The sequence below is a fragment of the Hermetia illucens genome, chromosome 1, assembly GCF_905115235.1.
Source record: "Hermetia illucens chromosome 1, iHerIll2.2.curated.20191125, whole genome shotgun sequence".
Classification (NCBI taxonomy): Eukaryota; Metazoa; Arthropoda; class Insecta; order Diptera; family Stratiomyidae; genus Hermetia; species Hermetia illucens.
The window spans coordinates 96,041,649-96,069,371 of NC_051849.1; the positions used below are offsets into that span (position 1 = coordinate 96,041,649).

The 27,723-nt window shown below is 40.8% G+C and overlaps 2 protein-coding genes across 2 annotated transcripts in view; both read left to right on the top strand.

The window, feature by feature from the left end:
* The first annotated feature begins 5,962 nt into the window (after positions 1-5,962).
* Positions 5,963-17,650, top strand: LOC119661693 (paraplegin). The gene is made up of 10 exons (XM_038071139.1): positions 5,963-6,290; positions 14,834-15,181; positions 15,252-15,392; positions 15,454-15,547; positions 15,615-15,748; positions 15,828-16,364; positions 16,447-16,717; positions 16,795-17,117; positions 17,185-17,379; positions 17,446-17,650. The coding sequence occupies exons 1-10, from the start codon at positions 6,153-6,155 to the stop codon at positions 17,596-17,598; spliced, it is 2,334 nt and encodes a 777-aa protein (XP_037927067.1). The 5' UTR covers positions 5,963-6,152; the 3' UTR covers positions 17,599-17,650.
* Positions 17,651-24,668: 7,018 nt separating this feature from the next.
* Positions 24,669-27,723, top strand: part of LOC119646538 (retinoblastoma family protein-like) — a 33,423-nt gene continuing 30,368 nt past the window's right edge. Inside the window, exon 1 of the mRNA XM_038047009.1 lies at positions 24,669-25,036. Within this exon, the coding sequence (XP_037902937.1) occupies positions 24,875-25,036 (162 nt within the window). The 5' untranslated portion in view covers positions 24,669-24,874. The remainder of the gene's footprint in view (positions 25,037-27,723) is intronic.

The following is a 27,723-nucleotide window of genomic DNA, read 5'->3' on the forward strand; positions in this document are numbered from 1 at the left end:
ATTTAGTCGCAATTCTTCCCCTGAAATCATGTCAGATTCGCCTCTATAGTATTTTATTTGCAGTTCTTCCAGCTAACCATTTCTTGAGGGTGGTACGGACCAGTACGACTTTTAACTACAGCACCGAGTTCTGTTTTCAAATGAGATGATGATTTAAATGGACTTCTTTTGGATACATACCCCAATGACAAGTCGAACCTTCTAGGCTGTTATAAAGAACAATCAAACAACATGTCCAAAAATGGAACGATCGCCTCGTGCAACACGATCTCAGATTAAATCTGAATAATACTAAATTTTTGTCAACCGATCCCCATGAAATAGGCACTATCACTATCAATGGCAGTCGCCCTCTATGGTTCTGAGTGTTGGCCAACTATAAAAAATAATGAATGGTGTCGCGCAACAACGACATCCGGCCATAGTTCTCGCTACAGAGTTTGTCATCGTTATTATATATTTTTCGCCAGACCAAATAGTGTTCATGAGCTCGTCAAGCTTGGTCGCAATCCCCACACTTCTTGTTTTTAGTAACTGCGCATGTAAATGCAAGTCGATGGTAAGCAACCAAAAGGCCGGCCGAAACAACAGTGACTTGATACGCTGGATGGGGATTTGAAGATCAGGCCCTTGATAAAATAAAATGGAGTTACCGATCACAACGAGCCGACCCGGATATGAACGGAACAAACACCAAAGAAAATGAAGAAAGAACATTTTTGATAATAGACTCCCCGCCTTATTTTAACGAATGACGGAAATCACTTCTATGGTGTTGTGCAAATTTCAACCAAATTGAAACAGACTGAAAAGTCCGCGCCATGTTGTGTGACGTCGCAACTCACACAACTTCAGTAGCCCGGCAGTTGGCAGTTACTCATAAAAATATAAAAATGTCAAATTAATTTCCCACGTGAAATGCCAAAGAGGACGATGAAATATTGTTTCGTGCCTTACTGCACAAATAACTCTGCGAAAATCTCGCAGGAAACTTTTTTGGCTGTTCCGAAAGGAGATTTTCGGAAGAAGTGGATTGCCATCGTCTGACGGAATCCAGTTTCTTTGGAGTCAGGTTTAAATTCTTTAACTCCAATCTTACGATTGCATTAGAATTTTGTGTCACTATTATTCAAATTCAAATCAAGTCACAAGAGAAGAGATACTGCAGAATTTTCAACGTGCCCAAGGTTCGAATCTCGCTCAGTGCAAATCCATTTTTTTGCGACCTGTGAGTCTTTCAGAAACGTATCTTTTATTGCTGTTCAGGTAGAAACGTCAGAATTGGCTATATAGCTTGTTACCGCTACGGTCAAAAAGTAACTTCACGGATTGTTCATTCACGCATCGATTCCCCACTTTCTTGTAAAAGTAAAACAACAAGCAAGCCGGGAAAGCTAAACACTTCAGGTATAAAAAGTTTTGTGTATTGCTTATATAAGCATGTTTAAGTGGGCATTTGTCCCATTTGTATCTAGCACGTAATGATTGTGCATTAAGTTTATCAGACTATTCACTTTAGTATGATACTGACATTCAAAGTTTTAGAATACTATAAATTTGCGCAAAAGTGACAGCTTTGTCCTATTATAACTCCATTTCGATCAAACTTGTCAGTATCGTGGTAGATAATATGCCCTTCATTGCTAAGTAATTCTAGGATAAACTAAAGGGGGGTTTCCAGTCAATTTCTAAAAAATATTCCTACAATAGGTATGGTAATATACTATTATTAACTTTATTTAGCAAGTACCATCACGGAGAGTATTTTGAGGCCCAGATACATGCGCATGGCCCACTATATTCACCATATTTTTCAGATAGCTGGGCTGGGTAGTTTCTGAGAACGGGTCATTGAAATAACTGACCCTACTCGACCCCTGCATTCCTCACCTCTGCAACCAATGTCAAAACTATATCGACTTCTTAAAGTATTCAACGGCCATTTCATTTGATTTCCATTCGACTATACTTAATACCCCCTTTTGTATGTATGAGGATTCCACTTTCGCCACTTTGCGTTTCCCTTTCACTTTGCTTTCGAGCAGCCTAGAATTTTTCTGACGTTCATACGCTCTTCTTGACCTGGCAATTGGCCTTTCTGGTCAACCGTATAATAAGTACAACTCGCTGTTGTATTTTATTCGCCATCCGTCGTGCACCCTTACTGGGCCTAAAATCCTCCTGAGAACTTGATGTTCGACATCAATGACTTTTTGCTTTCCATCCTACTTCATCGTTCACGTCTCGCTGCAGTAACAAATCAAATCGGCCGAATTAAATTTTTATATATTGTGAACTTTGTTTTCATGAATACATTTTTATTTTTTAAAATTAGTACTAACAGTTTTTTTTGGAAAGCGTGATACGCCTGCTGATTTTGTATATTTCGCTGTTGTCCTTTGTAAGGCCTGCAGTACAAAAAACTGCAATTACGTTTGATTGGCGTCTTTCTTTCGCTACTTCGTCGAGCTTCATTAAAGTCTCCTTGGTCTTTCCTTTCAATCGTGCCAAGATATATATATCATCCGAATATTTAACTATCTAGGTTGATTTGCACAGTAACGTAACATTTAGATCAACTGAAATCTTTCAGATTATATACTCCGTAGCAATGTTTGCTTTAATATAGACTTTGTCTCGAAGCATTTTGTTAGCTGGTTTTGTACCTTTATTTGGGCGCTAGAATTACTCATTGTCGTTGTAATGAGTTTAATCAGTTGTGGTGAAATTTGAAATTTGGACAATATTTTATACATTACCTAGCAATCGATACTGTCTTCTTCTTCACTGGGAAAATCTGATCAATTGTTGATTTTTCATGTTGAAATCCTGTTTTTCCTGTTCCATATTTTTGAGAAGAGTTCGAGCCCTCTTTTGATTCTTTATTTTTAACAGCATTTCATTGTATGTAAACAACAAATATATTCCTCTATAAGGAGAGGAGACTTTCACCTTTTTTTAAATAGAGCAAATTACACTTTTGCGCCAATTTTCCCGCATAGTTTCGTCACATCAAACAGCGTTTGCGAGCTCAATACTTTTTTAATTGTTCTTTGCTTCCAACAAAACTTTACCGTACGGTCCTGCAAAATTCACCAAATTACAATAATAATATAATAATCGCTAGCACAAATATTCAATTGGATCAGGACCTTGAAGCGTTTTACAGCATTTCAGGACTAGCCAATTGGCTAGCGTTTTTACGGTGGTAGAGGCGTTTCTTCGCACAGACTTTTATTTGAATATCGTCATTTCAAAGCCAAGTATCTCGGTTGATGAACCGCTTACCTGGCTAGGTGATCCTGAGAGTAGCATAAGACGCTTTATGGATCGTGTCTTTAACTTGGTTTCACGATTCTTCCACATTCGTAATGGTTGGTAATCACGTAAGTGAAATCATTTCTCTTTTCTTCTCACGAAATCATCACCATTTAATTCACGGCGAGCTAGTACGTTCCTCATACTGTTTTATCAGCTTGATTCGCAGGACAGCGATCAACGGCCGATGTTGGGGTCCCATGATAACTGTTGCCGTCTGGCCTTTTCACCCACATGACTATTAAGATCGCCTGCAATGTTGATATAGCCATCAGCAGGCACGTTCCAAGTCTTTGCATCGAGAAATTGCCAGAAGACATGTTTCTCTGCATCAGTGCATCAGGTCAACCTGTATGTGGTGCATATGTGGTGAAGACGTAAATAGTGCGATCAGTTGATATAATGGTGAGCTTCATCAACCGATAATTAAATCATTTGACTTATTTAATAGCATCACAGAAATCGTCAGAGATGGCAATGTTAAAGCTATATTGAGTGTATTGGCCACCAAAATAGAGAAGATACTTTTACCTCGTTCGTGAAATTTTTGTCTCCAGACCATCGGGTTTCTTGTAGGGTGCAGATATTAACGCCCCTTTTCCGAAGGGCTTTCCAGTGGGGGGTGCTAATATTTAGCGTGTCCTGACGCCGTCCATGCGACCAGGATTCGTCTTGCCGCGGCGACTGAGGTGAACGTCTAGTATTTTTCCTAAGCTGGACTGAGCACGAGCATTTGGTTTTTAACGATATTGGATGCATTTTCTTGGTCGGTCTGCCGCGGGAGCCGTTATTAAGAGAAATCAGGTAATATTTAGCATAGAGGAACAACTCAAACTATATTTTACTTATCTCTGTCCCTGATCTCATTTTTGTTTCACTGAGGATTGTACAAATACGTTGCCTCAAACCCTCGTCCTTTACCTTGGCTTGGGACCAGCATACAGCATGAATTCCGTAAATCAACTTTACTAAACCAAAAATAGTCACAACGCCTATCAAACAGAGAAAGAATAAAAAGTTAACTAGGCTTGTCAGAATCCATTGTTCCCTTCTGTTAACATTATTCAAAGATTCTTTGCTGAACGCCCACTTCTTCAGGCTGCTCAGATCACACCGATTTCTAAGAAGAATGGGAAGCTTCTCATTCAACAAGGCCACAAGCCTATCTCCATCCTTTCAAATTCGGCCAACATTTTCGAGTGGATCATCCAATCAATGATAGATGAGCACTTTGATAGAAACAATACTATCCTTACTGCTTACAGTTCGCTAACCGATCAGGTTGCCCGGCTGAGCATTCCCTACCTGGTTCTGAAAACCGACGTTCTGCCCGTCATCTCCACCCTCACCTACGCAAGCTAATTCTTAGCTTTCTAGAAGCGTAACAATGCAGAGCTCCAATTCAGCTGGGATTCCATAAAACTCCGCTACTACTTTTGCTCCCTTTTTACGGCGGGTATCCGGAGACCCGCCAACACAGCTAATCTAACCAACATCCTGGAATATGCCGGTCACCTCGTCGTTTACACCACTGCAAGGGATATACTACCTACAATAAGGTTGTCCCTAATTAAAAACAATCTTTTCGTTGGATTGAAAGAGATTGAACTTTTTTATTTTTACTGTTTTTAAACGTTGACATTCCATGCCGTTTCAATTGCCCCATGGAGTCAATCGAGTCAAATTTTCTATTTAAATTTCTTTTTCATATTTTAACTAATCCATTTTCTTCAATAGATATCAACTCATATCTACCTTTGAAATCTCATATTGAAAATTCAATAAAATATTAATAAATTAAACTTTTTCTTTCAATTGATTCCGATTACGTGAGTAAATTACAATTACATATATGGAAGAACCTAACGTAGATAGGCTCCTCATCTGATGGAGAGGCTGCTTCTCAAGGAAACGAAGATCCTATATGGGCATTTTCAAAAACGACCATGGTAAGAAGTAAATATCCGCATTGTGGGACTGAATGAATTGAAGACTATTGTCTGGGGATTGAGCTGAACGAGAAATTCCTGATTTCCGCAAATTTTCATTTCTTCATTCCCTATAGACATGATAACCGTCTTTTAAACAGAGAAGATGGGTTAGGCTCCTATGCCCAATAAGTCCTTCCACCCAAGCACAAGCGCCAACCGCATCCCTAACCCACCTTCCTATCCGCAATCCTCTCGACTGTTCACATAAATCAACAAGAACAAATAGAAGCTTTTAGCCTTGTTTCCTTTTGAGGAAATGTTTATTAATAAACATTTTGTTTTCGAAAAGCAAATATGGCTTCGTTTAATAATTGTAAATCTGTTTGCTTCTTTTTAATTAAGAATAACTTTACTGCTAATACTAATTTTCCGACAAATTCGATCCCATCTGTTTAATTTGCGATTCCATGGTTGGTGGCAATGAGACTGTGTAAATATATGAAGTTCAGCAGAGCCACCTGATACCTGTTACGGAAGAGATAACTGTATACTCTTTCTAAGATCCACCTAGATCCAAAATATGCATTCCAATAAGTTTATAAATTCCAATAGGTGACTTTCGGGGACACGCTACTATTGTGAATTCACATTAGGTTGCTTCAAAACCAGATTGACAATTGGAGTTGTCAACTGGCTAAGTAGAGCCGGCCGTCACGAGCAGCTGTTTTATGTCAAATGCCAACGTTCACGGAGTGACTATCCTGGCCTGCAGTTTGCATAATTTTCCCATAACATTAGTCAATTTATTTATAATTGGTGTTGTTTAATTCGTAGTAAATTTATTGCAAGTATTTCACTTTAAATGAGAGGAAAAAATAGAAAAGTACAATAATAGATACGAAGATGTTTCGAGCCCAGAAATATGGTGCGACTATGCGAAAATTCTTTCGGACATTTGTGCAGAATTCAGAAAAATTGCAACCAGCGACAGTGCTTGCGAGCTTCCCAAAGGCAGCAGCTTTGCATCTGAACAGAAGACAGGTATTGACAATTTCAAATGTTTATGGTTTGTTGCGTGATCGAATCTGCGAGGTTAGCGCTTCTGATAAGGAAACATCTAATGTTCATCGTAGACCTCTTCTACCAGAGATGTATCCTGGAATAAATATAGTATGCCTTGACTTGTATTATTTAACGTAACATCACTATCGTAAGTGGCTCCTTCAATTTGAGTTCCTACCTGGGCGTCGGTCGATGCTAACGTTCAAGCTTCGCGGTCACTTTGCTATTTAGTAAATTAAATTGGTAATTCCTTAACTAATTCTTAAACTCTAAACAGAATCAGCAAATCCTGATTCTCAAATCTCTGCAATGTCCTCAACTTCCCCATCGGAGTAGTCTGTGTTGAAAGATATTTGCCAGAATAAATGTCGCAGTTTCCTATTACTAAGTTTCCAAAATTACGGGCAGTGGAATCTAGAATTGAGTCATTTGGCAAACTTAGCATGTTCTTAATGAGAATACATCATCTTGTTTACCTCAATTGTATTCGTGTACGAAATGAAATTTCCCGAGTTGACTGGCAGTTAACTCTGTTTAGTTACCGCAGTTTGATTAAAATTGACTCGTCAAACAGGTCAATTCGAATGGTACACATGGTCTCATATTTCATCAACATCAAGGGCAAAACAGCTGTTGGTCGGTCTAGGCATACCTTAGTGAGGAATTTCAGACATTCCGATATCTCTAAAAGCTGTCTGGTGTCTTGGCCTATGCCATCGCTCCATCTCAGGGAGAGTCTGCTTCGTCTTCTTTTTCTACTATTGATATTGTCCTTATAGACTTTTCGGGCTGGATCATCTTCATCCATATGGATTAAGTGACCCGCCCACCGCAACCTATTGGGCCGGATTTTATCCACAACCTGACGGTCATGGTATCGCTCATAGATTTCGCCGTTGTGTAGGCTATGGAATCGTCCATCCTTATGCAGATGGCTCTTCGGAGGGCTCTTCTCCCGAACGCGATCAACATTTCGCAATTGTTCTTGCTAAGAACCCAAGTCTCCGAGGAATAGATGAGGGCTGGCAAGATCATTGTTTTGTACAGTAAGATTTGACCCTATAGTGAGACGTTTCGAGCGGAACAGTTTTTGTAAGCTGAAATAGGCTCTGTTAACAGCCAACAATCGTGCGCAGATTTCCTCGTCGTAGCGGTTATCAGTTGTGATTTTCGATCCTAGATAGGAGAAGTTATCAACGGTCTCAAAGCTGAAGTCTCCTATATTTATTATGCTCATTTGACTAATGCGATTTGATGTTGTTGGTTGGTTGGTTTTTGGTGCTGACGTTGCCACCGTGTATTTCGTCTTGCCTTCCTTGATGTGCAGCACAAGCCTTGCGCAGCCTGCTCGATCTGGATGAAGGCACTTTGTACGTCTCGGGTCGTACTTCCCATGATGTCGGTATCGTTAGCATAGGTCAGTAGTTGGGTGGACTTAAACAGGATGGTGCCTCTCGCATCTACCTTGCATCACGACCTAGCAGGATAGCGGAGAATATCTTATAGATGGTACTCAGCAACGTGATACCTCTATAATTGCTGCACTGCGTGATATCTGCATTTTTATGTATGGGGCAGATAATCCCGCGTTGCCAGTCATCAGGCATTGATTCGCCGTCCCACACCTTGAGCACAAGTTGATGGACCACTTGGTGTAATTGGTCGCCTCCATACTTGACCAATTCGGCTGTAATTTCATCGGCTTTTGGGGACTTATAATTTTCAAGCCGATAAATTGCACGGACTGTTTCTTCTATACTTGGTGGTGGCAGTATTTGTTTACCGCCTTCAGTTGACGGGACCCTCAATTCAACGATGTTCTGGTTACTGAGCAGTTCATCAAAATACTCAATCCATCTCTTCAATATACCCACTCTTTTAGTAATCAGATTTCCCTCTTTGTCTGGGCAGGATTAGCGTCGAGGTGCATAAAGCTTCATCCTGCTGGTCTTTTGATAAAACTTCCGCGGCTGGTTGGCGGTGGTTGTTCCCTGTACTTTTCGAGTTCACAGACCTGTTCATTTTCCCAGACTTCCTTTTTTCGTCTGTGAAGTTACTTCTCTGCTCGACGAAGTTCGTGATAAGCCTCCGCGCGTGTCCGCGTTCTTTGAGAATGCAACATTACTCGGTTTGCAGCATTTTTCCGTTCCGTTGCTAGCTAACATTCATCGTCAAACCAGAATGTTGTTTTGATTTTTTTGCGACTGGGGCCAAGTATGTTTGTAGCCGTATCAATGATAACGTTCTTCAAGTGGTTGTGAAGATCATTCGTTGATGGTTCATCTTCAGGACCTCTATTGATGGGGGTTATTGCGGCATCCATTTTCCCCTTATTTGTGTCACGGAGGGCTCTGCTGTGGGTGGCTTTAGTGTTAACTCTCACCTGATTATCAAAGAGGATTCTAAGTGGTGTTGTTATTCGAACCCAGACCACCATGCAAACGACAGTGATCCGAATCTATATTGGCCCCCATATATGTTTTGATATTTATCAAGGCTGAAAGGTGGTTGCGATCGATCAACACGTGGTCAATTTGATTGAAAGTGGCCCCGTTTGGAGAGGTCTACGTTTGTTTGTGGACCACTTTCCGCGCAAACTAGATACTTCCAACAACCATTTCGTGTGACACTGCTAATTGAATAATCCGCAGTCCGTTACCATTGAAAACGGCCAAATTAGCTTTTAAAATCCCCAAGTATGATTTTGGTTATTATACTTGGGACAGGCTTTGAGGGTCCACTCAACTGCCTCGTAGAAGGAATCCTTCTCCGACTCTGCAGTTTCCTCTGTAGGGGCGTGAACGGTAATCAGGCTTATATTTCTATATTTGCCTCGCAAGCGCCGAGTGCAGAGCCTTTCGTTTATGTTTTCAAAGCCAATAACAGCAGGTTTCATTTCTTGGCTAACTAATAAACCTACTCCGAGCACGTGGTTTACCGAAAGGTCATTCTAATATATGGTGAAGTGGCTCTTCTTCAGGAAATCGCAATTGTCTCCCCTCCTTAATGTGTAACCTATTCACTCCTACTTCCGCCTTTCGATCACATCGCGTACGGGTCTGTATGGCCTGTGCGCCGATTAAGTTTTTCGTTTGATATAGCATCAGACCCAAGACCCATCCCAACTTGAACTTTGTATTGAAATAACTGCAGTTCCAGATTTTTAACAAAGAAGCGAAAGCGAATCTAGCGTTTTTAACGCGTCGGGCAACATCCAGTTAGGTGCCAGGAGAGACCACGCCTCCTAGATATACAAAGTGATCAAGCCTTCAATACGGTGCCCATTAATGCAGATAGGGAGGGTACAATGACCTGTCAGACTGAGAACCTTTTTAAGTTTTTGTGTGAAACAAAACCTTATTAGAATCGAGTCGGTGTTTGTCCGTCCGTCTGTCTGTCACACCCGATTTATTCGGAAACGACTAGACCGATTGTCACGAAAATTGGTGAGAGTATGTAGTCTGCTGTTCCCTTTACATGCAGCAAGTCGCGCCATTTTGTGTTAAGTTTAAGGGGATACATACATATTTGATATCGGGTGAAACATAGGGGAGCGAGGGCTCAAAATATGACTATCAAAAAGTGTAACAGGTCTCGTTCTCAGAACCTACCTAATCGAAAAATCTGAAAAAAATCACAGCGTGCATCCTATGAAATCTAGGCCTCAAATACATCCGGTTCCGATATCTACACAAATAAAGTTGATAATAGTATATTTCCACACCCAACACACACATACAACCCCCATTATGTCCATCTCTGAAGTACAAAATTTGGTATGGGTGTAAAGGATAACATAATTGGTCAAGTTTGAAGAAAATCCAACTATTATTAACAAAGTTATAGGGGGTAAAACTTTGCCATTTTTTGTGAATTTCTTGCACTCTATGAGTTCATATGAATGGGGTCCCAAAGAATTATTTTGTTTTAGTTATTTAGTCATTTGTATGTGAATATCAATTACTCCAAACTGACATGTGTGTATGTAGGTATATAGTATATGTGCGCTAATGAAGTTTGCGAGTAGTATCTAATTTGTACATTAAACTAGCCGTATTTAATATAGGTACTATATATGTACGTATGTATGCTTTTGGGCATGAAGTAAATCGGAAATATGGGTACGAACAATTTATATACGTGCATATATATGTACAGCATTCCTGGCGGTAGTTGCAATTGCAAAGCATCCCGAGGACGTGGAGCTTTATGCAAATGAAGCCATTCATTCGGAGGCGGTCCTCATTACCAACCGTAGGAAGAACAACACGGTTACCATCCGGGTTGGTAATCGTAAGGTCGTTTCAAAATCGGTTTTCAAATACCTGGGGGTGATGATCGGTGCCAAGCTGAGTTTCAAGGGACACTTGGATTATGCCCGAGAGAAGGCAGCAAATGCCTAACGTGGGAGGGTCGAAGTATAGTCGCAGGCTACTCATCGCCGGAGTGGTGAGGTCGATCCTGCTATACGCGGACCCTGTCTGGGCGGGAGCGTTGAACCACGCTGTCAACCGGAGGAAAATAAGTTCGGCATACCGGCCAATTGCGCTAAGGGTGTACAGCGCATTTAGGACGGCGTCGACGGAGGCAGTGACGCAGGAATGATCCCTATAGATCTTCTAGCGAGCGAGGTACACTGGCTCTACGAAAAACGGAAGGCAAATCCAGCCGAGGTGAATGCGGATTTCCGAAAAGCCATCAGGAGAGAATTGTGTGGCAAGTGGCAACAACGGTGGGATAACTTCGACAAGGGCCGGTGGACCCATACATCGACCCCGTGTATCGAGAAATGGGTCAACCGAAAGCACGGAGAATTGAATTACCACCTGACACAGTTCCTTACGGGACACGGTGGCTATAGGAAGTACTTGCATCGCTTCGAGTTGGACGAGCCTCCCAACTGTCCTGAATGCGGTGCTACACCCGAGGACCCGGAGCACGTTATGTTCCATTGTCCCAGATTTCTGCAGCAGAGAAGGAGGTTGAACAGCATCTTAGGGGCGGACATCGAGCCCTCGAACCTGGTGGAAGAGATACTGAAGTCGGAGGAAAACTGGATGGCGGTAAATGAGGCAGTAGCCGTGGTGCAGACAAAACTCCTGGAGTTGGATCGAGCTCGGAAGCCGGCACGACGGAGACGCGACATAGACGAGCTGGTATAGCGAACCAGAGCCTCCCCCGCGAAGTAATACTTCACGGTGGTCCCGCGGGGAGGGGCGGAAGAGTGGAGGTGGTTTTAATGGGTGCGAATCCCACACACTGCTGCAACCTGGCGCAGAAGCGTCTTTCTAAGATTTCCACCTCCATCCAAAAAAAAAAAATGTGTACAGTATTCGGAAATAGGCAGTTTGTTTGTTCAGGGTGAGGATAATATCTATGGCTCTAATATGTACGTATGGCTTGTAGTTTGTAAAAATATGAAGAATTATGTTGGATTTGTAGCTATATATGGATAGAAAAATGTGCATTGAAGGTTCTTACATAAGATGGACACAAAACCTTTATACCTGAAGCGCGAGCTTCCGGTATTCCGACTTGTTTAAAGTTTCGTGAAGAATCAAACCTTATTCAAATCGGTTTACTGTCCATCCGACCGTCTGTCTGTCTGATTGTCACACCTTATATCTCAAAAACGGTAATGGTTGATACGAAATATGGTAGGACCTGTGAATCCCATTGTATGCAGTGAGTAACAGAGTTTCACTTTTTTCACCGAGTATAGACGGGGGGTATAGGGTATCAAATGAAAGGTCTCGATTAGTACTTTAGGCCGATATTAGCTTTGAGTGGTACTTCCGGTGTCCAGATAGCTCAAGTGGTTAGAGCGCTGGGCTGTCGTAGCGGAAGTTCGCGGTTCGAATCACTGGTAGCAGAGGGATTTATTATTGTGACTGGATGTCGGACACCAGTCGACTCAGCTGTGAATGAGTACCTGAGTCAAATCAGGGTAATAACCTCGGGCGAGCGCACTGAGGACTACATTGCCTCCTACAGTGTACTGTAGTGTACCGTTACGGTTTTGAATGAAGTGCTCTAACACACTTCAAGGCCCTGATCCAATTGGATTTTTGCGCCAACAATTATTATTATTATTAGTTTTGACACTAGTTGCAAAGGGAGGGAATGCGGGGGTCCGAAAATGACGCATTCTCGGAAACTAGCTAACCCAACTATCTGAAAAATATAGTGGTCCATGCACATTATATCTAGGCCTCGAAATACTCTCCATACCGATAAAGTTAATAATAGTATTGGGTTGGGGAAAAAGTAATGTCGTATTTTGTCAATAGATGGCGACACTTAAACATATCTTGTGTTGTACTTATCGCATCGGGGCATACTATACGGCGATTTGAAGACGACAATCTGTGCTACAAGTGTCTTTTTGATACTGTTGTGATCATACGTTTCAGTCTCAAGTTATAGCGCGTCAAAGGTGGAGTCCACCAAGCAAAAAAATCGTCATATTTTACTTTTTTACTACCTGAGAGGTGAAAATGCAACGAAGGCGGCCGAAAAAAATTGTGAAGTTTATGGGCCCGATACTGTAAAGATTTGCATAGCACATCGTTGGTTCGGTCGATTTCGTTCTGGTGTAGTGGATGTCGAAGATACATCCCGTACTGGTAGGCCAATCGTCGTATAAAACGATAAAATCGTCGAAATCATCCAAGTAGACCGGCATATGCGCATTCGCTCGATTGCCCAGGAACTGGGTATAGACCATAAAACTGTTTGGAACCATTTGCAGAAGATTGGATTCCAAAAAAAGCTGGATGTTTGAGTGCCACACGAGTTGACCCGAAAAAATCTCTTGGACCGAATCAACGCCTGCGATGCACTGCTGAAACGGAACGAATTCGACCCATTTTTGAAGCGGATGGTGACCGGTGATGAAAAATGGATCACGTACGACAACCTCAAGCGATCGTGGTCGAAGCGCGGTGAGCCGGCCCAAACCATCGCCAAACTCGGATTGATGGCCAGGAAGGTTTTGCTGTGTGTTTGGTGGGATTGGAAGAGAAGCATCCACTATGAGCTGCTTAACTATGGCCAGACCCTCAATTCTGTATTATACTGTGAGCAACTCGAACATTTGAAGCAGACGATTGGCCACAAGCGGCCAGAAATGGTCAATAGGAATGGTGTTGTGTTCCACTAGGTCAACGCTCGGCCTCACACATCTTTGATGACAGGCCAGAAGCTACGGGAGTTCGGATGGGATGTCCTATCGCAGCCACCGTATAGTCCGGACCTGGCAGCAAGTGATTACCATTTAGTTGATGCAAAACGCTCATGCTACTAAGTTGGCCTTAAAAAAAACTTGCGAAAACTGGCTGTCTGAGTTTTCTGCTAATAAGCAGGGGGGGTTTTATAAGGGAAGCATGATGAAGTTGCCTTCTAAATGGCAACAAGTTTGCGAACAAAACGGCGGGACTTAAATCGGATAATTCTAAGTACGTTAATTTCGATCACAAATATGACATTTCTTGTTCCCCAGCCCTATATATTACTAAATTTATTATAAGTATATTCTTTAGAAAATGCCTAGGGACTCGCCTTAAGTTTATCCTAGAATCATCAATTTTTGAAGAAGTACTATACTATAGAGTATGGTACTACCAAGTTTGGGAGAAATCGTACTATTATTAACAAGGTTATAATAGGTCAAAGTTGTCGCTTTCCGCAAATTTCTTGCATTCTAAGACTTTGGATATCAGTATCATACTAAAATGAATAGTCTAATAAACTAAATCCATAAACAACAAACAAACGAACTAAGTACAAATGGAGCAATTGACCTTTCAAATATGTTTATGTAAGCAATACACAAAACCTTTCATACCTGAAGCGTTCAGGCTCCGGTTTCCCGGCCTGCTTGTGGGTGTTTATCTTCAGTTCAACTCTACCTGCCTGTCTCTCTAAACCCAGAGCCATTTGGCCAAGGTGAAAGAGCCAGTAGCTGTGATCAGCGTAGTCAAGGCGTTTGGGAGAAGATGTCATAGTTCATTGTCCTTCTTATCCTCCGGACAAGGCAGGATGACGAGCATCACCGATAACAAGAAGAAGTAATATCGATGACAAGATGCAACCCTGGCGGACTCCGCTTTGAGCTTCAAAATTCTCGGTGCAGCACTTGACATTTTGCACCATCATATGTCACTCTGATAATAGCTATTAGTTTTTCCCGATTGCTTTTCCTGCGTAGAACACGCCAGATGCACTCTCTGCTCAGGTTGTCGCAAGTTTTCTGGGATTCGATGAAGAGCAGGTGAAGCGAAGATCTAAACTGCGTGCACTGTACCAAAATCATCTGTAGAGCGTTGATGTGGTCATTGCAGGCTGAGCGGAAAGCGGCCTGTTATCTGTCAATCCAGCTATAGAGGTCTTCTTTGATGCATTCGAAGGTGGACAGTTATTATCACTATTTTTAACTGAGTTCTTTAATAGTTTTACTTTATTTTTTTAAACTGCAGCAAATATCGTTACCTAAAATCGACTTCTATTTTTCGCTTATATAGAAAAAATTGCTGCGTGCGGAATACAATGCTGTCCTCCTACTTTTGGACAGATCTTTTGGAGTAAACGGAGCAACTCTAAGACAATTCCATTCGGCTACAGTACTTAATGGGAAATATGAAAAAAATAAAGACTCGCAACAAAACAGCAATAATAAATCGAAATCATCGTCAGCGCCTTCATCAAGTAGTCCACCAAATAATAAAAACAATAGCAATGATAAGAAAAACGATAACAACAACGATGAGAAAGTTATGTCGCTACTAACAAAAGCTGTTCTTTGGATGATAACTGTGTACCTATTCATCATGTTCGCCTCGCTTTTGTTTCCAAGTAAAACGAATCCTGAAGTAAGCATCAAATTTTGACTGCACACAATGCCCTACGTGGCCATTTTTTAAACATTCTTCGCCTTCATAGACGACAACCAGATACGTGTCTTGGAATGAATTCGTTCACCACATGCTGGGTGCAGGTGAAGTGAAGGAGCTTATTATAAGACCAGATATGGAGATGGTGACCATTATTCTTCATGACGGGGCTGTTGTGAAAGGTCGTCGAGTATGTAATTATTTGATTAATACGTCAATATGATGGGGTTGTAACTAACTGTTCCAAGTAGGTTGAGTCCAATGTTTTTCACATGGCTGTCGCTGATCCAGAAAAATTCGAAGAGAAGCTACGAGATGCGGAAAAAAGGTTGGGCGTTTCAGAAGGTAATAATATTAATCATTGTAGAACGGGAGGTAGCTGATGATAACTTTGTATATTGTATCTTTCTAGGCGTTTCAATTACATATGATAGGAATGGTGACATAACAGGACGACTGCTAGTTTTGCTGATTCTGTTTGCGTTATTTATGACCCTCATGTCACGTGTGCGAGGAATCAAAAGTCCAATCAGCATGGACACATTTGTAAGTAAAACTAATTCTATGGTTTATTATGTGAACATTGAATCTTTATAATGCGACGTTATTTCTTGTTACAATAAAGACCCAAATGGGCCGCGCCAAATTCACACTTGTTGACCCATTTGAAGGGGGTCGTGGAGTGCTTTTTAAAGACGTTGCCGGTTTGAAGGAAGCTAAGCAAGAGGTCATGGAATTTGTTGATTATTTGAAAAGTCCAGGGAAATATCAAAGACTAGGCGCTAAGGTTCCCAAGGGAGCTCTTCTATTAGGTCCACCAGGATGTGGTAAAACACTTCTGGCTAAAGCGGTAGCAACTGAAGCTCAAGTACCCTTTTTAAGTATGAACGGATCAGAATTTATCGAAATGATTGGTGGTCTTGGAGCCGCTCGTGTTCGAGACTTATTTAAGGAAGGTCGAAAGAGATCACCTTGCATCATATACATCGATGAAATCGACGCTATCGGACGTCAGCGCTCTGGTATCGGAAAAGTAGATCAGACGAGTTCAGGTGAATCCGAACAGACTCTGAATCAGCTTCTTGTAGAACTTGATGGTATGGCGTCTAAAGAAGGAGTACTGATGCTTGCTAGTACGAATAGAGCGGATATTTTGGATAAGGTGAGGTAGAGTAGAGAGATGTAGAGTTTTTTGATATAGTACTTGTTGTTTACTATAATTGTAAATCTTTGACAATTTGTAGGCGTTACTGCGTCCAGGTCGGTTTGATCGGCATATTCTCATTGATCTTCCAAATTTGCAAGAAAGACGTGAAATTTTCGAAAAGCATTTATCAACAATTTCGCTAGAGAAGGAACCGAAAGAGTATTCTAACAGGCTTGCACGATTGACACCTGGGTTTTCTGGTGCTGATATTGCAAACGTATGTAATGAAGCAGCTTTGCATGCTGCAAGAAACTTACAAAAGCATGTGACTACGAAAAATCTTGAATATGCTGTCGAGCGGTTAGTGGGTAAGTGAATAATCAATATCCCATTGAGGTAAAATAAGTTTAAGTGCGTTTTCGGTATTATAAACCTTGTATTTTAGGTGGCACGGAAAAACGATCCCATGCCCTCTCGCCAACCGAACGACGAGTCATTGCCTTTCACGAATCTGGTCATGCTCTTGTTGGATGGCTTCTGCCGAATTCCGACGTTTTGCTCAAAGTGACGATTGTCCCAAGGACAAGTTTGGCATTAGGCTTTGCCCAATATACACCGAGCGAGCAAAAACTATTCTCTAAGGAAGAACTGTTTGATAAAATGTGCATGGCGCTTGGTGGGCGAGCGGCAGAAAATCTCATATTTAACCGCATAACTACTGGCGCCCAGAATGATTTAGAAAAAGTAACGAAAATAGCATATGCTCAGGTTAGCTATCTAAACCATCCCTTATAAAATAAAAAAAACTATAAACTATGAGACCTACATATTTTAGATTAAGAAGTTCGGAATGAGTTCAAAGCTTGGGCCAGTGTACGTACCGGATGAAAGTGAAACAGAAATGGCTTTTGACAAGCCATTTTCTAAAGCCTTAGGAGATATTATAGATAAAGAAGCCCGCCAACTAGTCACGGAAGCTTATGAACGAACGGAAAGAGTACTTCGTGAAAATAAAGAGAAACTGACTAAGGTAATACATTTTTATGCATAATTTAGCGATATAATATATGTTTAACCATCCGAAATTTATTCACAGCTAGCGGAAGCCTTACTGGAACGTGAAACCTTAAATTACAATGAAGTTGTTGAGTTGATTGGAAAACCGACACATGAAGCAGCTCGGCGTAAAATTGAGCCTGAGGACTTTGAACACTCGCTCAAAGATCTCTCGACAACAAAAGAAGGATAGAGATACTAGTCTTTTTTATTTTTAACGTTATTAATAAAAGTAGTATACTTTATTTACTGTAAAAAGACGTATATCATTACAGTTTGATGTTAAAGAACGAAAGAATTATAAGGTAGAGAAGCTTGGTTATATTCGACTACAGTCACAGAGGTTAACTAATGCGGTGGCAGTGCCTTGTTTCTTCGAAAAGTAAGTAAATATGACAACTTGACTGACCTGTGTTTGCTATCAATAGGTAATCCTACTCGCAAAAGGTTTTCGTAATGTTTCATGGGTTCCTAGAGGTTGTCAATGACTTTAAAAAGCGAATGGTATCTCTAGACTAATAATATGACTTCCCGTTAAAGGAAGATATATTCAAAGGAAATTCCAGGCAATTGATGCAGACTTTTTCCTGATGGAAGTGTCATTCAACTACATCGACTTAAAATTGAAATCAAGCCGGAATACCGGAGGCTGGAAGCTTCGGGTATTAAGGTTTTGTATTTGAGAAACTTTCTATGCACATTTTTCCATTCGTATACAGCCAAAAATTCAAAAGTTCCTTCATTAATTTCCAAACTTCAAAATATAATATATATATATATAGTTAAGTTTGGGCTTAACGAAAAATAACTACAAATTAATGTATTAAAAAAAAACTTTAATACATTTTTTACTCCCTTGAATTTTTTTATGGCGCTTTTTCTTCTGGGAACACTTTCTGTTTGGGAGTAGTTTACTTGACTTGGTTTCCACTGTTCTGTTTGTACTCTTTCCCAGAGAATGGCTAAACAAGACAGGGGTGAACTGTATTCTTTGTAAAGAGCTGTTTGGAGGTAGACCCAAAGATTTTCTATTGGGTTAAGGTCTGCGTTTTGAGCAGACCATTCCAGGATTGAATGGTTGCGTCTGAAGCCGCTCTTGCACTTTCTTGGCCATGTATTTTGGGTCTCTATCGTGTTGGAACGTAACCCTCGCAATAGAAATTGGAATACACTTCAATTTTGCCTTCTATAAGACTTAATTCCCTGTGCCGAAGGCATTAAAACATCTGCATAACATTATTTGTGCTTCATAGTTTGTTTGACGTGACTTGCCTTCAAGCACTCACCTTCCCGTTTCCTAGCTCAGGGCCTTCTATCGGTAAAGTAGCGGTTGATTTTAGTTTCGTTACAAAATCGATTTTCTTCAGAACAGTACTGACTAGTGTAGCGCAACCTCGCTGTTATGTTTTTCTGCATAAAGGCCGATTTTTTTAAGGTTTGTATGAAATAAAACCTTATTAGAATCGTGTTAATATCTGTCTGTCTGTCTGTTACATCCGATTTATTCGGAAACGGTTGGACCGATTGTCACGAAATTTGGTGAGAGCGTGCGGTCTGTGAATCCCTTTAGCAAGTGTTGAGATTAAGAGGGGGTTTCCAATACATGCGAAAGTGGGGTGTAATGCAAAATCACAGTGGTGGATCTAAGTGAAATCTGCACAAATAAAGTTAATAATAGTAGATTAGTATACTTAAGAAATTTATCCGGAAACCCTCCTTAAGTTCATGGTAGGCATAACTTTGGGAAGTTTGAAGGAAATCCAACTATTATTAACAAAGTGTTAGGGTTAGTTTTTTAGTCATTTATATTGGTATATAATTTTCTTGAGGCAGACATATGTATGTATTTATATGTATATGCTAATGATGCGTCGGGGTAGTGCCCAATTCAGATAGGTATATTTGAAGATTAAACCAGCGGTATTCAATATATGGACTGTATATGTTCATATCTATGCTTTTGTGCACGAAGTAAATCGGAAATAGGCGGACGATGAGTTTTTGTACGTGCATGTATAAGTAAAGTATTCGGTAATACACAATGTTTGTTTAGGGTGAGCATAATATCTACGTCTGTTATATGTACGTATATCTTGCAGTTAAAAAAAGAAAGGAATATTTTGAGTTTTTACCCATATACGAATGGAAAACTGTTCGTAGAAAGTTTTTCACACAATATGAACACAAAACCTTTACACCCAGCGCACCTGCTTCCGGTATTTCGACTTGTTTTCTATGGCTTCCATACCCATGCGCTTTAAGGAGCGGCGAGTTGTCCACTTGCTTATTGTTTTGCCTGTAATTTTGCAAATCTCCTTGGCATCTTCTGAAACAGATAATATACTGCTAGACAGGATGTACTTGCCCGAATTTAGCTCATCGTTGTCTGAGAGTTTCTTGGGTCTACCACCTAGATTGTTTCTAAAAGTTTTGCACTTTTTTAAGCTAGGTTGTTGTTTAGAATCTGCGGGATCCTAAGTCCACATCCATGTGATGGTGGACCGGACTAAATGAGGAGCAACTTACTCCCACGTTTTTTTAGTCCATGGATCCCTAGTTTGGAGCGTAGCACCCCAAGCATTAAAAATCGAAAAAATCAAAATTTGACTGACGGTTTCGTCCAGGGCAGAGGCAACTCATCAGACGCTGCCTCACCTCTGCCCTGGGAGCAACGTGACCGGAAGTAACGACAGATGGTAATCGCTCCATTTATATATAATCGCAAACATGTAATGGATACGAATTCCGTCATAAGTTCAGATCTAAACCAGGCCGAAGTGAATTTTTTGTTGAGGATGCTGCGAGTGCTGAGTCCGCTGCTCCCAGGACAGAGGTGAGACAGCGTCTAAGGCGTTGCTTCTGCTCTGGACAAAACCGTCTGTCAACTTTTTCTTTTTTTTATGATGATGATGCCATAAACGTCTTAGAGTGCAATCAATTCACATAGAATAGAATACTTTCACCGTCTATAATTTTGTTAATAATAGTTGGACTTCCTTCGAACTTTCTGCTCCTAATATGAACTTAAGTGGGGTTTTGGGGTAAATTTTTAAAATATGGTCATATACCACTATTAACTTTATTGGAGCAGATATTGGAAATGGCGCCACTTGCTATATGCAGAGGGATTCACAGATCAAATTTCGTAATAAATTCAGCCAAAAGGCAAAAAACTGATTAAAATTTTTCAAAACTCTACGAATAAAATGTAATGTAGAAACAATTTATAACTCTTTTCTTTAGTGAAATTTACCTTTAAATTTTCCTTAGCAGCTATTTGGAAATTTTTAACAACGTCTATTGACAATACTACTTATTCGGACTGGTTCTCGTTCTCTGCAAGAACTCAAAATTCAAAAGCCCCTTTTATACCAAGCTTGAAACTTCCGCAATCGCAATCCTTATACGTAATTCTCAATACTCCACGAATTATACACACGCGGATCCGTATCACTGGATTGCGTACCGTACTAACAAAAACCCATCCCATATCTTTTATACAAACGCAAATTCGACATGTATTGTTCTAATTCTGCAACTGGATTGACTTGAGGCGGACTTTAGGCCTTTGGAAAGGTTCGCCAATACTTTGCTAGAAAACTACTTTACTACTCTAATGTCGGAGGCCAAAGTTGGTTCTGAAGTCGAATCTCGTTTTTCTGCTATCTTTCCCTGGTGCTCTTTGAAGACTACTTAGCATCAATTATCATTTCTACGTATCTCATGCCTTTGTGTCTTCGTTCCTGTTATGGGTAAATATTCATCATCATCAATGACGCAACAACCGGTATCCGATCTAGGCCTGCCTTAATAAGGAACTCCAGACATCCTGGTTTTGCACCGAGGTCCACCAATTCGATATCCCTAAAAACTGTCTGGCGTCGTGGCCTAAGCCATCGCTCCATCTTAGGCAGGGTCTGCCTCGTCTTTTTTCCACCGTAGATATTGCCCTTATAGATTTCCCGTGTTGCATCATCCTCTTCCTCATCTACTTCCAGCTATGGGTTGGCTACGGTCGGGGTTTTAGATTTTTATTTTTTCGATCCCATGTTACATGTTCAGATGATCCTAAATCAGACGCGACACAAAAAATTGTTAGCAAAGTTATTACTTCTTTTCCAAATCATATAAAAAGCGAAGTAATTATTACAATTATACAAGCTCTAAAATTATTGTCAGTTCCTTAGGAAAGTGGGGGAACTTTAGGAACTATTCATCACCAAGTGTGGAGAAATATTGCAAGATTTAGGAAAATATTTTTGATCTCAGCATAAATTAGCTTACAATGTTATTAACAATGGTAACAATGAACATGTTCAACTTTTCTATGGAATTCGAAACTAATATCAATAATCGTAAAACTGAAAAGTTGCATATGCAATTATGAAGAGAGATGAATTATCTTGAACACAGTTGTTCTCTATTGACCATCGACACTCAAAATGAATACAGTGGAACAGAAGCTGGAGGAGGCATCGTTTGGCAATAAAACAATCCCGGAGCAGCCATGGTTCCTTTGTAAGAGCTCCTTGCTGATTGTTGTAAATGGTACGCTTTGTGAGGTAGGATTCGTTTTGATTGCAAGAAATTTGAAGTACGTGAAGTAGTAATCTTCATATTGTTATATGTATCTTGCCTCTAGGAACTACATTGACTTAGGCTGCTTTTATTGTGATAGTAACAATTATCATTTTAGAGTAGCATAAAGAGCAGTTTGGAACGTATAATTTTAGGAAGAAAGTTCTCAGTGGGAGTCTAGAAACGGTTCACTGATGGAGAAATATGGGAAAACCATGTTGAGGATTGGGTTATAAGTATGTATATAATAATAGTTGGGGCGACAATCCAATTGGATCAGGACCTTGAAGTGTGTTAGAACACTTCATTCAAGACCGTAACGGTACACTGCAGGATTACAGTACCCTGTGTGAGGTAATGTGGCCAGCATTACCCTCGCCCGTGATTTGACTCAGGTATTCATACACAGTTGAGTTGGCTGGTATCCGACGCTAAGTCACGATATACATCCCACTGCCACCAGTTAGATTTGAACCGCGACGTTCCGTACGACAGCGTAGTGCTCAACCGATAACGAGTAGCAGCTTCAAATTCATGCAGCTATTGGGGTAGGTGTATGGTTAGAGTTTATGCAAAGGAGCCAGAACCAGTCTAGCTGATGCAATTATCAATGCCATCGATGTGCTGCCTATTAATGCAGATAAGAAAAGTGCGATGATCCGTCAGACTGGGAACCTTGTTTTTGTGAGTGTTTATCTTCAATTCGACTATACTTACCTCCTTCTGATTCCGTAAGAAAGCAAAAAGATATCATCGGTCTAGCTGATGTGTTTGGGGCAAGATGATGGTGTTATTAAACCTCTCTACGTCTTTCCGCTAGGGTAACTTAGAGAACGTCATCGATAACGAGAAGGAATAGTATCCGTGACAGGAAGTAACCTTTTGCCGGACTCTGGATTTAAAATTCCTTAAGAATTTTATTTCGATATAACACCTGGCTTTCATTGCCAATATATGTTACTCTAATAATAGCTATTAATTTCCCTGAAAAAGCTTGCTGCGTAGAGAACACCAAATATACTAACTACCCATGCTATCGAAAGCCTTCTCGAAATCAATGATGAGGCGACAAAGCGGAGATCTTAATTTCACACGCTATTCCGAAATGATCCGAAGGGTGTTAATGTCGTCAGTAGAGGAGGAGCCAGAGCGTACTTTTTGTGCTTTCTATCGATCGCGATAATTCTGGGATAACTTTAGTTAATTGGCAGATATTGCAGGCCCGCGAGAAGGTTGTTATGCTTATTGACGTTGCCCCGTTTGAATGTGTAGATGGTCAAATTATTACAAATTATTCCGATATCGGAACGAGTGTTAACATAGGACCAAAATGTTACAGTGACTAGCCGTTTCATCCACAAAAGTTGAATGTTCACTGTATGAAATATTCCTTCCTTGTCTTCAGATGCTTGTCATCGTTGTTGAGGCGTTGACCATTAACGTTCCTCACTAGAACATTGAAGGATTAACGACCACCAGTAAAGTCTTTCCTGATGCGGTATACGGATTTGTTGTTATCATTTGTGGCAATTCACTTGCCAAGATTGGTCTGAACATCGAAGTCGATGGTAAACGACCAAAAGGCAGACCTAAGCAACGGTGGCTTGATACGCTGGACGGGGATTTGAAAGCCTCGAGATTGCACCCAGATCAGGCATTCGATAGAGCCAAATGGCGAAGCCGATCACGACGAGCCGACCCCGCTTGTGAACGGGACAAAGGCTGAAGAAAAAGAAGATTTGTGGCAACTTATACCTCCCCGTCCGGCCCAATAATAAATTTCCATTTATTGTAGGATATCTTATGCCGTACTTTCCGAAATTTGCCAGCATATCGGTTAAAGCGCAAGCGCACTCACAGTGGCAATTAGAGTCTAAGTTCCCTACGCTCCGCGACTTACTTCCCAGCTCCAGCAGACATGCAGATCCTATGGCGAGCTTTTGGTACTTGGCCAACAGCCTGAGAAAAAAACACTTGAAAATGATCTAATACTAATGGATATTCTCCGCAAGCTGCTCGAGATAACTGCAGCCCGGTCGGCAAGATAGTTTTCACACCGTTCAACGATAGACGGAACTTTTAGATTTTTGAGGTCAATGTCAGCGCCTCTCTTGTTTCGCATATTCAAAAGGCTACTTTTGATTACGATGTGGTTAATCGGATAAAATGTGCATGGCTTGTCAGTTGAAACTCAATTTATACTCGAACAGTGTGCCACCAATGGCGGTTGAAGCTATAGAAAGCCTCAAATCTCTTACCATGTTTATATGGTCGCCAAGACCGTTTCCTCATTACATATACGAGTCAGGTATCATCATCATCCACCTGGTATTCGACTCACCCATCATAATTCGAAGTCTCTCCTGGACAGCATTCCCGGAGGTGTAATGCTGTACCATTCCTCATACTGGAATTTTGCAGATAACATTCTAGCCAATACCATTTTTCCGGGGCGCGCGGTTGCAGTAAACATTAATCTAAGATCGGATTCGAGCCTCTTTCCGGCAGACTTTCCAAAGTACAAAAGTACCGTGCCGGAAGGTTGGTTATATATAATAACGACTTTTCCCGCGTTTTGAACGCGTCATTTGTAATAGAGCGTGAAAATGCGCGCGCTCATAATTATGTACTAGATCCGCTCGGATACTGCTTGTAAAAGCTGATCTACTACAATGGTTTCACTTGTCAATTTTATTACGAGTTTACGTTCGCGCCTAATTTCAATGTAATGGCGAACAATTTATCATAGGTCGTATTTTATTATCTCTTTCGCAAAGTGAGTTTGTTAAAAAACTGTTTGCCAGTTATCGCAATTGATACTGACTTGATTGCGCGTTAAGTTTGTGTACAGTCTCGATTTGTGATCGTGCGACGACTCACAATCTGGAATAATGACAAATATGTCGACGACGACGAAGCAGCAGAATGAACCGAAGATCGAAGAGATTGAAGCCAGCTATCAGGAAATATGTCGTCAATTGAATATGGATAAAGAAACCGAGAGGACAGCCTGGCAGAACTACTTTGATGCTTCGCAGAATTGCACTTTACAGGTGTGTGAGTAGCTTTTTAGAAGGTAAACGGAGTCTACAATTTGTACGAGGGCTGCACTTGCCCCACGGTTGGATCTGGGCAATGGCCTTGCAGCCCCGAATTAGAGTTCGAGTTTGAAGCAAGTAATGGTTTTCAGAGATATCAGAAAGGTTTGTGGTTCTTGACTTGATTCTTTAGAGATGTGTTGATTGAAAATTGATCCGGGCCTCCACCAATTGCATTGTTCATGGTAAATGCAAACAAAGTAGATGGTGGTGGTGGAACGGTCGTCAACCGTTTTACGCTACCATTCTAAATAATGAATGAAAGCTAAACAATAATTCTATTCATCTTTAGTGTATACGTAATGAATGGTTCCCAATCTGCGCCGAGTTCGCTACCAGCGGTTATGCCCTGAACAGGTGTTGCAGCCGTCCTTTGCCGTTGGTGTGCTTCTTTGTTTCAAGGAGGCACCACCGATGATGCCGCTGGGAATTATTTTTTATCTAACTCGAAAACTGCGAAGCATGAACAAATAGTTTTTCTTATACGAATCGTAAACCGAGTAGGGGCGCTCGTTGGTTTACCTTATTTCTATCTTGAGTCAGTAGATTCTGATAGAGATTCGTTGACGCTGATGAGAACAGATGCATGCTTATTGGAACAGATAAAATGAAATCTGTATATCTGAAGTGGTTTGATTACAGACAATCTTGCCCTCATAGTACCAGGATCCAACCAGAGTTGGATTCAAGAAGTTTTCCCCTTATGCCATTGCAACCAACCCTTTCCCTAACTGGCCAAAGGAAGGTAGAATCCTTCTTTTGATTTGATTTATTCGTATAGAGTGCGTGTTCTGATTTTAATTGTGTAACTAAAGAGTTCGGATTAATTCAAAGAAATTTATTTTTGGAATAATGACATTGCAGAATAGTAAATATTTGGTTTACAGTTGCTGGCCACATTAATAAAGCCGACCTTGAAAAAATACATAATTTCAGTTTTTATGCAAAGAAAGTTAACAAACATGTTACCAGTTTTTACAAATTATTTATGTTGTTAAGCAGTATTGAGTAGACATTTGAAATATACTTTAAACGATTCCATAACTTTAAAAATAAAATAAAAATTTAATATTTAGTCAAGCCGCCGTTTGCTAGAATCAAATCTTACTCTTCATTGCATACTTTCAATACATTTAATTTAGTTTAAATGTGCTTCCCGGTTGGCATTCTTATAAATTTGCCAATTACCAAGCGTCTTATCGTTGAGAAATTTATGGTATAGGCGTTTCTTTACACGGACCTTCATTTCAACATCATCATTCCAAGCCAAGGCTTGATGACCCCGAGGGTTGCAGAAACCGCTTGTGGATTGTGTTTTTCATTTGGTTCCACGATTCTTCCACAATGGTCGGTAATTTTGTGAGTGAGATCATTTCTTCTTTCTTCTCACGCAATCGGTGGCTTAATTCGCAGGACAGCAATCAACGGTCGATGTTGAGGTGCGATGATCTCGTAGGGAACGGTTTTGCAATCAGTGACAGTGGTAAAATGTTGGCGTCTTATGAGAATATAGTCGATTTGCGTTTTACTGTTCCCACTGTAAAATATAGAAAGATGGGACAATCGTTTAATGAACCATGTATTCATAAGTACAAGGTCATGGGTGTCCGGAAAATCGATTATACGCTCGCCACCCTCATTGCGCGCTCCGAACCCCTTTCCCCCATGGCATCTGTTACCGTCTGCCTTCTCACCCACATGACCATTAAGGTCGCCGGCAATGATTATGTAATCGTCAGCAGGCACTTGACAAGTCTTTTTATCGAGAAGTTGGCAGAAGGCATCTTTCTCGGCATCAGGTCGACCTGTCTGTGGTGCATACGCGGTGAAGAAGTGAAAAATTCGATCAGCTGATATAATGGTGAGCTTCATCAGCCGATCATCAAATCGTTCGACTTATTTAATGCCAACACCATATTGAGTGTGTGGGCTACCAAAATACAGAAATTTATAGCCATTTTGCTGCATTCGCGTTTAATGTCGCAGCTCTTAGCACCAAGCCATCGGGTTTCTTGTAGAGCGTATATATCAATGCGCCTTTTCCGAAGGGCTCCTGGGAGTTCCTCGATCTTTCCAGTTAGGGTGGAGACACGTATTTGTTTTGTTCGGACTAACTTGCTTACGTTCTGACGCCGTCCATGCATCAAGAACCCTTGCCCATTGCGTCAACTGAGGTGGACGCCTTAGCATTTCTCCTCATCTATCGGAGACAGTAGTAATAGCAACTAGATAATACATGCTTAAGGGGGTCATCCCGTGTGTCGGATTCACGGAATCGAATTTTTTTTTGGCATCAGTTATATCTAGATATAGTGTAGAATATATGGGCAAAGTGATTTTTTGATATTCGGAGTCGTTTGGAAATTATAGTGTTAAACATGTGATAAGTAACATGCCGGATTCATATCGATCGCCGTAATAAAGCTCATATTTATCGATCCGAATGACTTTCGAATGACTTCGTTAAAAGGACAAAAATTGAAGCCAAGGCTTTATGGATTAGGTATAGCAGTAATGGTCGGTTAAGGTTTTATGGCTAAAAATCACATCCTAGTTTTTAAACTGCATGTTGAAAATCGGCTGCCACCATAGCCCAAAATCTGTCCAACGAAATTCTTTGAAATTTTCACGACTTATTCAGA

What these genes read in the sequence shown, in the direction of transcription:
- LOC119661693 (XM_038071139.1), top strand. Translation starts at nt 6,153, where the DNA reads ATGTTTCGAGCCCAGAAATATGGTGCGACTATGCGAAAATTCTTTCGG. An exon ending in TGCATCTGAACAGAAGACAG is followed by an intron (nt 6,291 to 14,833) that starts GTATTGACAATT and finishes TCGCTTATATAG; the next exon opens with AAAAAATTGCTGCGTGCGGA. An exon ending in GAGCGGATATTTTGGATAAG is followed by an intron (nt 16,365 to 16,446) that starts GTGAGGTAGAGT and finishes GACAATTTGTAG; the next exon opens with GCGTTACTGCGTCCAGGTCG.